The 12,867-nt window shown below is 39.5% G+C and overlaps 1 protein-coding gene across 2 annotated transcripts; it reads left to right on the top strand.

Annotated features, from left to right (window-relative positions):
* The first annotated feature begins 240 nt into the window (after nt 1-240).
* On the top strand, nt 241-12,492 carry clint1a (clathrin interactor 1a). Of its 2 annotated transcripts, none has more exons than XM_084942046.1 (12): nt 241-453; nt 4,298-4,402; nt 5,132-5,228; nt 5,673-5,781; nt 6,151-6,315; nt 6,468-6,642; nt 6,822-7,041; nt 7,171-7,261; nt 7,828-7,887; nt 8,505-8,809; nt 9,791-10,001; nt 10,108-12,492. In XM_084942046.1, the coding sequence occupies exons 1-12, from the start codon at nt 413-415 to the stop codon at nt 10,428-10,430; spliced, it is 1,902 nt and encodes a 633-aa protein (XP_084798172.1). In that variant the 5' UTR covers nt 241-412; the 3' UTR covers nt 10,431-12,492. The 2 variants fall into 2 exon arrangements, with proteins under 2 accessions (XP_084798172.1, XP_084798162.1); XM_084942036.1 differs by having other exon boundaries at nt 242-453; nt 8,502-8,809.
* The last annotated feature ends 375 nt before the right edge of the window (nt 12,493-12,867 follow it).

Below are 12,867 nucleotides of genomic sequence, written 5' to 3' on the forward strand. Positions count from 1 at the left end.
TTAATTTAACAATTTCTCAAATTCAGTGAGAGGTCCTTATTCTAAAAATATGTCTACGTCCTAGAACGTTTTTCCCATTATTTAAATATCCCCATAGTCATTAATAGATGTGAATAATTTGCGAAAGCTCCTTCTCTAACTTTATATAAAGGTTAATGTAATTATGTATCAAGGTGGTGTCCGAATACATGCTATAAACTACAACTCCAATCCTGCTTTACGCAATTTTGATGACGTTGCAAGTGCATTTCCCGTAGTAACCTTTCCTGTCTGCTTGCTGGTGCGTTTGCGCCTCCTGTCTTGAAAGCGAGGTGAAGAATAGTTTACTTTCCAGAGTTCAAGGTTTGGTGTCGGTGTTCGTTTGGAGTAAAGGCTTTTGCCGAGGCGTTAAGCCCCCTTTCTCAGAGCCAACATGCTGAACATGTGGAAAGTTAGGGAGTTGGTTGACAAAGCGTGAGTATCTTCTAATCACAGTACGGCTGTAACGAGTTATTTGTGCTTGTAGTTTACCTGTTTGAAAGAGACACGTACCCAAAACTTTGACGTCACGTCATTCTTTACAAGTTAGCTAGCTTGTATGCTACTAGCGAATTAGTTAACTGACTTTTATAAACACCATACTTCTTGTTTTAAGTGTGGGTGTCTTGTTTTTCTTACAGTTCTTCTTGCCTTGTCGTTCAGCTAAACTGTAACTAAAAGGATATGGTGTGACTGCGCGTGTCATTTGTTCGTTTTCTCCGAAAGCGCATGCTAACCTGCTTGGCTAACAAGCTAATTATGTAGCCTGTTGACTGGGTGGGTAGCTAGCTGACCAGGCTAGCCAGCTAAGCTAGTTTGACAGCTCCCAGGCTGAATAATTAAACAATGGGTGTTTTTGGAGTTATGTGAAACAGACTTGTCGTCCAACCCCTGTTTAGCTGCTAATGCCTGGAAATACATTTTAATTAATTAATTTAAGCTAGAAGTGCTTTACGATCGTCTTGACACTTGTAGCTAAGTTACACACAACGTTGTGGTAGTTGCACCAGAGCCCTTGAGTTGTACTATAAGTTAAATTGTTCGTCGTTAAGTTACAATACAACAATTGTCTAGATTGTTTGTGATTTTCCACCAGCGTCACGCTAGCATACACATAAATACATAAATTAACACATCGTGTTAGTTTTTCCCCCTTTTATCTTTAGTTTAGATTTCGTTATCTTCGTGTGTGCCTTTATTTCAACATGTATTGAAAATGTTTAATTTTAAGTTATTAGTTAAGTTGTTGTATATTAATAATACTGATGGTGATAAAGTCAATAAAACAATGAGGGATGTTTTTCGGGGCAGGAAGAGCAGTGTGTGTATTAAAATAAAAACACACCCTTAAAAAAACAACTACCTTTACACTTTTGGCTTACAATCATGTTGGTGGCAACTAGTTACCAGTAAACGTAAGTGTGTGTTAAGAAGTTTGACCACAACTTACGACAGTTGTTATTTGAGTTGGCTTTACTGTTATTGAGGGTGCTTTATGTTTTTATTTATTTTTCTACTTAAAAGAGCCACTACAGAGTATTTATTAATGAGTGACCAGTCATCTGCTGGGTTTTGTAACTTGTTGGTGGATGTCAAGCTTTCTCTCTCTCTCCCTCTCTCTCTTTTGTTTGCTTCCGGTGCATTTTTGCATAGTTTGATGGGAGTGTTGGTCAAAGCTTCCATGGCAGTAATTTATTACCTAGCTTTATCAAAGAGCAAGCCAACACCTTTTTTCAGCACATTTGTTCTCCTTTGGCTGCTGGTTTATTTTCAGCTGATGACTGTACTCTGAAGCTTTTGTAGGCTATTGCACGATTTTCTTAAAAATTTATTTTTATTTTTTGTTCTTTCAAGGGCTTAGTGGCTTATTGTGCACAGTCAGACAATAGTGTGTTAAGTCTATCCAAGAATGTGGATGCACTTGACTCCCCTCTGTGTGTGACCTCTTTCAGCATGTTTTACTTTTGTTGGAGCGAGTCAGACAAAGAAGGCAACATTTACTTTACAAAATTTAACTCAGTAATTCCACATTTGAAAGAACTTAAGTCTCAATTGAGATACAGGAGACGAGGCATAGATGTATAAAGATGCCGCAACTTGTAAAAACAGTGGTCATGACGTGCCAGACACATTCATTCATCTACACACACACACACACCCAGAAGCATGTAAATTATTTACTAAACTTAATGTTATATAGATCACACTATCCTGCAGTATTGTATAAATACTGTATATTGTTGCATATATTTATTTTCTGATGCATCTGTACCATTTTTATTTTAACTTTTAATATAAAGCAATTTGAATTGACAGACTAAAAGAGATTATTTTTATGCCTGAATGAGTGCGCCTTCATTCTAATCTGGCTTTATTTGAAATACTGGGTGGTGTAAGAGCTCGTGTCTTGAGACCATTGAAATTGGGAACTTGTTGACTTGTTTTCATAAAGTGTCAATAAATGCTGAGTCATTAAGACTGATTGTTGCATTCTTCCTCTGATTAACACTAATATGAGAACTAAAGTGCAATTGCACTGAAGAGCAAGGGAAATGCTTCAGCAGTATAGCAGCGGAAATATGTGTGATTGTGTGTCACTGAGAGTATCACAGCTTCCGTTTTATCTAGCTGATATCTAGAACAGCAGCAACCTCTGTGTGAAGATAAGCAGTTGCATCAGCGCCTTTTATTTTTTGTCTGTCATTCATGCATGGCAGGTTAGCATTTTACCTAACTAGCTAGAGAAATTCTGGATATATAAAGTTATAACTGCACATGGAGTAACCAGAATCCTTTGGAAACTCTTGGATATAGAATGTTTGAATGTCTGTCTGGGACTTCTCAGCAAATGTTGACTGTGATCCATGGTTGGGCCCAGAGGCTTATTTTAATTAGCTGTGAAAGGACTCTGGCGTGGTAATTTTCAAATACTTTTCATGGCTTAAGCCACATTTTACAAAAGAGAGTATGTTGTCAGAGTTGTAACCATACCCTGCAACTTTTAGCAATGCAGTCTGCCTGAAAACCACAGAGAGGGTGTATCCTTGTTAACAATATGGCATCAAATCAGTGTTGCTCTGTCAGGCACTGTGCTGTTTATTGCTGATGTGGCAGTAGTGAAGGAGGAGGTTGTAGAAATTTCAAATTGCTTATTTGCCTTGCCACATTTTATTGCTAAAGCTGCAGCAGGGCATGCTTACTTATTTTAAATACAATGCCTGTATGATTATTGATCATAGTTCTGCGGTTCTGCAACAAACAAGTTTATGTAAGTTAATACACTAAATGTGAATAAGGTCTCAGGTTGTGGCTCAGTTTTACGTTGCATATACAATTTGGGATAGTGGCTATACTGCTTCCCTTAATGGAAACACTGCACGAATTGTCTAGATAACCAGTTTATCCAGTTATGACTGAATAGATGCCAAATGACATGTTGAATTAAATCCTTACACAAACGGCGATTAGTCAAATAAAGATGCAAAATCTCAATTAAAAAACACAAGGACACCATTGTCAAATAATGCACAGCAGGTGATGTAAATAGAAATTACTGAAGCAGAAATGAACTTTATAAAAAAAGGTAAAGAAGAACTTATAAAGTCCTTTGCTTTTTTTTTTTTTTCAAGATCTTGGTGCAACCCTTATACACACTGAAGCTAAGACGTGATATTTTTTTCTTTCCCTTACAGAATGCTGGCTATATTTTTAAGTAGAAACAAGATTTGTAGACTCTAATCCTGGATAAATATAAGGCAGAGTTTGATTAGCCTTTGTTAGTTCTGTACTGATTGTGATTGCGTTTTTTATTTCTTTAGTCTTTTATAATATATGAAGTCCTATATATTTGGAACACAGATTTTAGCCTGAAATGCTTAGAGAGATTAATTGTTTTTGATTTCTTCCCATTTGAGTCTCTGATTCCTGTTGTACTAGTTTCTAACTAGAGCTCAAAATCAATCAGCAAACTCTTGTTTTATTCATTGCCATTTTAGCCTGCATGTATGTGTTTACACTGAACGCATTGTGCATTTGCCTGTGTGGTCAGCTGTTTTAGGTTTTGACAAGCAGTTATAGAAAACACGTGATCCTTTTGTTCTTTTAGCCTTTAAAAGGGCATTTGTGGTTGGCTTAAGCACCTTTAAGTCTCTGATTTTATATGATTTTTGTACTGTCATTCATGTTGGTCTTGCTGGGCTGAGGTGCAGGTGCATACTTTGAGCAGAAATGACAAATAAAATGTATTATAATTGAAGTTTGTTTTTGTTTGTTACTATAGAACCAATGTGGTGATGAACTACTCTGAGGTGGAGTCTAAGGTGAGAGAAGCCACCAATGATGACCCTTGGGGACCATCAGGACAGCTGATGAGTGAAATTTCTAGGTAAGGTTTATTGTTTATTTCATTTATGTTTTACTGAAAAGCACCCACTGTAAATAAAAAGAAAACATTACATCCCTTTATCTGCATGTCCATGAACATTATTTTTAAAGATCAGGCTTCTATGACAAATCCAGCTCTTACTGGATTTTAAGCCTTCTCACTCATCAAAACAGGAAACAGGGCTTCTTTGAAAGTCAGCAGAACGTTTCTGAATAAACGACCATAAACAATTATAGTTTAAAAGTTAAGCTGTAAATTACCTGCATCTGAATGTCTAAGAACTCCCGTGAACTACCTCTGATGTGTCTTACGTGACTTTAAGTGCAGAAAGCTTTGTCAAAAACGTATGAGCCCCGAAGTTATGAGTGACACAGAAGTTTCTAATGACTCATTTAGAAGCTATTTTTAGCCTAAGCTAAGTTTTTACAAAAAATGGTTTTTGATGTTCAAGCGTCCCGTTTGACCTCTTCAAGTCTTTTCCTGCACAGAACTGCAAACAATGAGAATATTAAACCCCCAAGTATTCATTGTTGATTATTTATCATATTCAAAGTGGACATCAGTGTTTGAGTTCATCTGGCTTTTACTGTTCATGCTTTCTTGTTATGCAACTATGCATACACAGATATGCTTAAATGCAGATATGCTTCTCTTTTTTTTTTTTTTTTCTTTTTTTAAACATGAAAGTAAAAAGTCTAAACTCCCCCCCTTGAATGTTTTTATAAACAGAGCCACCTTCATGTATGAACAGTTCCCAGAGGTGATGAACATGCTGTGGGCCCGCATGCTGCGGGACAACAAAAAGAACTGGAGGAGAGTCTACAAGGTCTGCCTCAGTGCTGTTGCAACATGACACAAAAGCATGTTCTTGCATTAATTTTGAAACAAGGCTTGAAGACCTAAGTGCTGAGAACATTTTTCATTATGTGGAACACTTTGGACCTGCTAAACTAAAATTAATAGATTTGATTTAACTTTAAAGTCCTTTCTCCTTACTTTTAGCAATAATCTGGTATCAGCAAGAACTTTAAGATTGGGTTAAGCTTTATTACAAATAACCTACTGATGGATTTCACTCAGCAAGAGATGTGAAGATAAACCACATTGTTTGAAACACTGTGATTGAGAGTAAACTAAAGTCTGACACAGGAATCACAACTTGAACAAACTGGGTTAACTCCAAACTTGAAGTTAAAAATTAAATCTTAAGATTTTTTTTTTTTTTTTTTTTAATTTCCCATTTTGTTTTTTTCTTCCCCCCTCCCTTCAGTCTCTATTACTGCTAGCCCATCTCATCAGGAACGGGTCTGAAAGGGTTGTGACTAGTGCCAGAGAACATCTGTATGACTTGAGATCACTAGAAAGCTACCATTTTGTAGGTAAGGTATTATTCTGGTCTTTTTTTTTTCTTTTCTTTTTTTAATTTAGATCTTATCTCAGAATGGCTAGCCATTTTGTTTGCTGAATGTTTTTGTAATCAGGTGAAAAGTTCTGTATCAACAACAGCTTTAATGTGAGCTGCAATGAATGGAAGGAGGAAGGAGGCCCTAAGCAGTGCTTAGTCCACAAACTCTTAGCATACTACTGTAAAGCTGCTTTCAGTGTCCCAAACCGTGTGTGTATTTTAGGCTTTGTTTACAAGGAAGGACACAATAATTATTATTCTTTGTCTGTATCTGGAATTTGTGTATTACTGTTTTTAAGTTAATCAGTTTTGTTATTCTTTCTCTTTAAATTGCTACCCTTAGATGAGAATGGGAAGGACCAAGGTGTGAATGTACGTCAGAAGGTGAAGGAGATGGTGGAGTTTGTTCAGGATGATGACAGGCTTAGGGAAGAACGGAAAAAGGCAAAGAAGAATAAAGACAAATACATTGGTGTATCCTCTGACAGCATGGGATACAGAGGCTACTGTAAGTCCACAGATGTGCACATATTGTAGTGTGAAAATAGAGGTGTTGGGAAAAGAGCAGCTGGAACTGATGTGATTACTTTTTGGTGCGGAAGTATAACCTGATATCCTATGATGTCCAACTCATGTTTGCTTCTCTTTTTCCACTAATAGCGGGGGACAGGTATGACTCTGGTGATAGAAAGTGGGATGATGACTGGGAGAAAAAAGGGCCATTCCCCTTCAGTGATAAGCTGGGGGAAATCAGTGACAAAATTGGCACCACCATTGATGACACCATAAACAAGTTTAGAAAGAAGGACAGAGACGACTCACCAGATCGATTCAGGTAGGATACAGCCTCCGATCTGATGCAAGGAAACTAAACACAAAAGGAAAGTTTCTTGTTGCTATTTAGGACAAAGACATTTGAAGATGTGATCGCAGAGCTTTGTGTTTCTTGATGGGTAGAATGTGTACAATGATTGTGTCTGGTCACCTTACCTCTCATGTTGTTTTTGTCCCTAGTGACAACGAGGAGGACAGGGGTCGATCGTCTCACAATGGCCAGCAAAGAAAAGAGTTCAAAGATGAAGAGGAGACTGTTACCACAAAAAGTCTACAGATTGTCCAAGCAACAGAGACGACAGCAACACGGAAGAGAGGAGGGCTGCCATCCAAGAAAGTAGACCTTGGGGCCGCAGCCCATTACACAGGAGACAAGAGCCCAGATACTACCGCCAAACAGGTAGCAATAGCGCTCTTCAACAAATGAAATGAGAGAAGATTTTATTGATATGAGGCTGGTTATGTTTACTCTGAGTCTTGAGTTTTTAGCTTTCTTATTTTATTTTTTGGTTGTTTGTTTTAATTCCAGATGCAGCCAGCCGCAGCCCCTCAGCCAACCAATGCTGCCCTTGCTGATCTACTGATGGTGGACACAACACCTAGTCAGCCTGCTGCCACAGGTATAATGTCACTAAGTTTGAGAAACCTTTTGTGAAGCACACTTATAACCCGTCTTATGAGAAGATTGGTGAGACTATTATCAGTAAAAAAAAAAAAAAAAATTCCAGTAGACAAATTGGACAGGATCCTTAAAGAAACTGCTGGTCTCTGCCCAAAATGAAAAATACCTTCCAGTCGCTGCAATTGTGACATACCAGTAAATCCAGGACTAACCTTTTTAGTTCAGCGTTACAGTACCACAAAGAAGAAACTCCAGAGTAGCTGCACGAACACACTAGACTCTACTGAAAGTGTGGTGCCCAGCTGCTGATAGCAGCTTCCCATTTTTTGGGGACAGCAGGAGGAGGGAGTTGATGTATAGGAACTAAGTGCACCAGATGTTTTTGGAGGAGTCCCTAGGGAATGGAGAGGGCAGAAGCACTGAACAGATGTTTGGTCCCCTCCACCTATTCACTGCTTCCCCCTCCCCTCCCTCCTACACTTCTGACACTAAAGGAATGCTAACTATGGTGGAATGACACCTGGAGCTCACTTGTTTTAAATTTATTTCTGTTTCTCAATGCAGGCCTGATCGGTGGATTTGCCGACTTCTCCTCACCTGCTGCCTCTGCTGGACTGTCCTCGGGTTGGTTTTAAAAGTTTTTGGTGTGTGTGTGTGTGTGTGTGTGTGTGTGTGTGTGTGTGTGTGTGTGTGTGTGTGTGTGTGTGTGTGTGTGTGTGTGTGTGTTGTTGGTGTGTGTGTGTGTGTGTGTGTGTGTGTGTGTGTGTGTGTTGTTGGTGTGTGTGTGCATGTCTATGCTGTCCTGTTGCAACCATACCACTAGAATATTCAGAGGGATTCTGGGAGGGAGCCCTGGCCATATGGAGCCTGCTACCTGCTCTGCATAATAAGAACAGACACACATCAACTCCTGTTATGGATGACAAGGAGATGGGGACAGAGGAAGAAGTTGGTGGGGTGGAGAAAGATGAGAGACTGAGAGAGGGAGAGAGACATCAGGCCAGGCCAGTTCAATAAAAATTTAAAAAGAGCCATCAGTGGTCACTGAGAATGTCCTCAAAAATATAACCTCTTAGTTAAGATTTAGCTTTCTATTGTTTACTGTCAGGTTCAGATTTGTGATTTTGCTGAATCATATATTTGCACGGCTCACAGTACAAATATCACTGTTTCGATGGCAAATAAAGACACTCATGCAGCTGTCTGTTTTTGTTGTTTTTCTGCCTTTCTTGTTGCAGCAGCACAACCCTCTAGCCCCAATGGCGACTTTGGAGAATGGAATGCTTTTCCTGGAGGTCAGATGCCAGCATCTGCTCAGACTGGCAACATGAGTGGAAATGACCTTTTTGCACCCATGAATGCAGGTCCTTCTGTTGCCACCCCAACTGCTGCCCCGGCCCCAGCTTCAGGCTCTGGTCTTGCCTCAGCAAACCTGTTTGACTTGATGGGGCCAACACAGTCTCTCACCTCCTCTCAGAGCCTCAGCTTTAGCATGAGCAACACACAGAGTGTGAGCACCACGGTCCTACCCCAGTCTAAGTCACAGGTATGCATGATTGCACTCATTCATACACACATCCTTGTTAAATTATTGATTGTTCTACATATCATTACAAGACTCCTATAGGGTGTAAATAGAATACAGGTGGAATCAAAATCTCTTGGGTCACAGACTTTCAGGCTTCATGGATACAGAGCTAGAGATATGGATTAGTGTGTGGTATATAAAGCATAGCATGAGATATGAGACATTGCTAGCTCCAATAGTAAGTTCGAGTGATTAGATCTGGATTTTCCTCAGCAATATTTTTAGATCTTGTCAATGCCGAAGCTGAATTAAGCATGTTTTTGTGAATTCAAAATGTTTACCTTTTATCGTACCACATGCTTGTTTGCTCTTGGCCTTCAAATTCAAATGCTGTGCAAAATTTCTTTCACATGCTGTTTATAATAGATTAATGCCAGATGTGACAAGCTAGATAACTATTATCACTAAGGTTCAAATACTTCCATTTATCCTCTTACTCCCACTTTTTAACATTGCACCTTGACCTCCTTGTGTGATGGAGACATACTTCATGTGATTGAAAGACAAAGGACAAGCGGGATGGTGGAGAGTTAATGTGCAGCCACTCCAGATGCTCATCTTCCCCTGAGACCTTTCCATAACCACCCACTCCTCATTTTACTGACACCGAATGAGAAAAATGAGATTTGAGTCACAAAAACATTAAAAGTCCAAGAAAAGCTCACATATGTTGACTGTATCTTCATGTAAAAAGGGTGTTGACCTACTTTAAAGGGGGAAGAGATTCACCTCTTCCATTTCCTCTACTTATTTTAAATGATATGTTTTTATTGAGTTAAGAGACTCGGGTAGATTTCCCTCTGTCGAGGTTAAGTGGGTCATGCTAAAGGTTTAGAGGCTTGAATAATGGAATAAAAACTGCATCTCTTAATTTTTTTATGAATTTGGCACAATTGAGATCCTTTTCTAACGTTTTGCCTGCCTGTTTATCTGTGCCAGCCCCTCCAGACAATGGGGGGTCCTCTTCAACCACAGCCCATGCAGTCTCTCCAGCCTGTTCAGCAGGGAGTGTCATCTCAAGGTGCAGGAGCCAAAGCATCCCTTCCATCCACCTGGTCAGATCACTCTGTTAACATCAGCCTGGACTTCCTAGGCCCTGGAATGCAGCCCCCCAAACCAGCCCAGCCCAGTCTCAACACTCTCCAACAAGGTGAGAGGATTAGTACTTCAGATCTGACATGAATGACAACAGCCTCACAGTCCAGGTTCTGGCTTAAGTCTTTTTAAAATTTGAATTTGTCTTTTGTTATTTCCAGGCAACCAGGCACCCGTCAACATGCTCTCCCAGGGATTTTCCAATATGAGTCTGGGACCTACAGCTGTCCGACCTCCTGTTAATCCCATGATGCACCCTGGTGCTGGTATGGGAATGGGTATGGGAATGGGCATGGCCCCCAATCAGGGCATGATGGGAATGGGGATGAACATGGGGATGCATCAAGGTGGGATGAACATGGGGATGCCACAGGGAGGTATGACCATGGGGATGCCTGGTGGGATGGGGATGGGGATGAACCCTGCGATGGCCCAGCAGCCCAAACAAGATGCCTTTGCTGACTTTGGAAATTTTGGAAAGTGATGGAACTGGAGAGCAAAGATTATAAGAGGAGCAGTGGCAGTCTCCCTCTCCGTCCACTGGTGAAGGATTGTTAAGAGCTGCAAACAAAGAGTACTTGAATGTCAATAATGTCAACTATCATAATACCAACACCCTGCAATCTCTTTTTTTTATAGTAATATGATTTGGATCTAAGTGAATGAGTGTGTGCGTGCGTTTGAACGAATGATCTGTCAGGTCTGGGTTCATGGTCAGGCACTCTGATGATGGTGTGCCTTGTAGGTTAGTTGTATATCAGTGAGCAGAAAGAAGAAAGTGCCACTGAGAGAATGTCAGGGGGATTTTCTTTATAACCTCAATCAAATGAAATCACCAGAATTGCAAAAAACACAACTAGCTGCATTTGTTTTCCTTTTTTCCTTTTGCAATATAATGTCAATAACTTGATGAATCATGAATTTCGATAGCTTGATCTGCCATTTTAACTTCCTAACATTGAAGGATGTCAGGTTACCTCTTTCTTTTTTTTCTCTTTAATGTCATCGTTCTTCCTTCAACGTGTAAATAGAAATCTGAAGCCCTAACAATAAGTTATGAAGCTCATATATGAGAGGCAGTGACAATGTGAAGAATTGCATCATGTAGACCAAATCTGATATGAATTAAGAACTATAACAAAGCACATTGACACCTTCTCTTTGTACATAAGTATCCAGACTTCAAATGTGCCTGCAGCTGGAGTAATTAATTATTTGCAGTGAATGCTATCAATTGAATTTGAGGAGTTGCACCTGCAAGACCATGAATTTGCCTTTCTTATTGGTATATAGCTATATATTTTTCTTCTGATAATTATAATCAGTTAGCATCCAAATGAGATAATCAGTAGGTAGAAAAGCCTTATACAGGAGTACAGAGTGCCTGAAAGACCTTTGCCTTTTCTCTTCAGTCAACCTCTTTGAAGGCGACAATGTGACTGTGCAGTGTTGAAAATAGCTGCGAGGATGGAGTTTTTGTGCTTGGTACAAATATGCCTGTGCCTCAAGCCAAGTGTACTGTCTGTACAGATGGCGGATGCGGTTGTTTCACTAGTTCTGTTTGTTCATGTGATTCAACTTTTTTTTTTTTCTTATTTGTTTGTTTTGTTTTCAATCTATTAAGGCCAGTGAGAACTTCAGAGCTACAAAACACCAAGATAAATTCATTCAAACCTCAAGTGTTGATTCAGACTGTTAAGATTGTAAAATGCAGCTGTCTGTTAGATGTTCATCAGTGCATTTTGGTACACGACACCTTCCATGTTGATTAATGTTGCACATTAAAGCAGGAGCAGGAGTCCTGAAAAGATTTTCTGTCATAACCACCATCAGTCCGAGTCTGTGTGTTTAGTGACTTATCAGGTACAGACGATTGTGTGAGAGGAAGCACTAACCTGCCATGTTTCAGATCAGCGTGTTGGTTGGATTGCATTTGTGTCATCGGGTAGCACATCATGAACAGTCCCATCCAGCTGTATGCCAGCTTCGTTATGCTATAGATGAACACAACATTGCACTTCAGTGGTTCAAGTGCCTGCCGGTGGTTGCCTCTGATCCTTGTGATGAGTGATAGATAATCAAAATTGAATCTTGACTGCCTGACATTTTTGGTGTGTCGACGCTGAGATAAATAATTCACTGACCAGAGGAGAAGGCGGTGGATTCTGCAGCCTCAGGAGGATTTAAGTTGTGTTTTTCTACTCTCAACCCTCCTCTCAAGGGCTCATAAGGCTGAGCACACTAACACATAGTAGCCTTGCATCGGTGTCTGAAGCATTAAAATGACCAAAATCTGTTTGCTGTTTTTTGTTTTGTTTTTTTTCTTATTATATACAAATATATATCCGTAGAGGTTTGTTTTACACATTTTCTTTTCTACTTTAAATCCTCTTGGTCCTCTCAAAAATGGGATTGTTGAAACACTAGTATATGCAAATGTAAGATCATGGAAATCCTTCTAGAAAATGAAATTTTGCATTATTCCCATTTTGATTTGATTTACACATCAAGATTCTTTATCTACAACATTAAACAGTTGATTGAAATTTGCTAATGGTGTGTGTTATTTGGTGTGTTGTGTCATTAGCCTCATTCAAAACTGCTTCAAGCAGCAAAAGTGAAGCATCCGCACTTGGCTTGGAAATTACATTTACTTGATGGGAGTTTAATTTGTGCCAGTAACGAGACGGTGTTCAAAAGGCCGTCTGTAAATCAAAGAGAAAAGTTACACGCTGCCAGATGCATTATAGCTCAGGTAGATCCCCCCAGTATTTTATCTTTTTTGCCGGTCAGTCATAAGGACTCCCGTACCACTTCAAATCTTTATTATGGATCTCTTGTAACACTGATATAATGTTAAAAAGGTCTTTCAAAGTTTTTCTCTGGACGCTTGTCTGCTTTTCAACTCATTTTCAGTCCAG

This window comes from Perissodus microlepis, chromosome 2, assembly GCF_051167445.1.
Source record: "Perissodus microlepis isolate ML-2025 ecotype Zambia chromosome 2, ASM5116744v1, whole genome shotgun sequence".
Lineage (NCBI taxonomy): Eukaryota > Metazoa > Chordata > Actinopteri > Cichliformes > Cichlidae > Perissodus > Perissodus microlepis.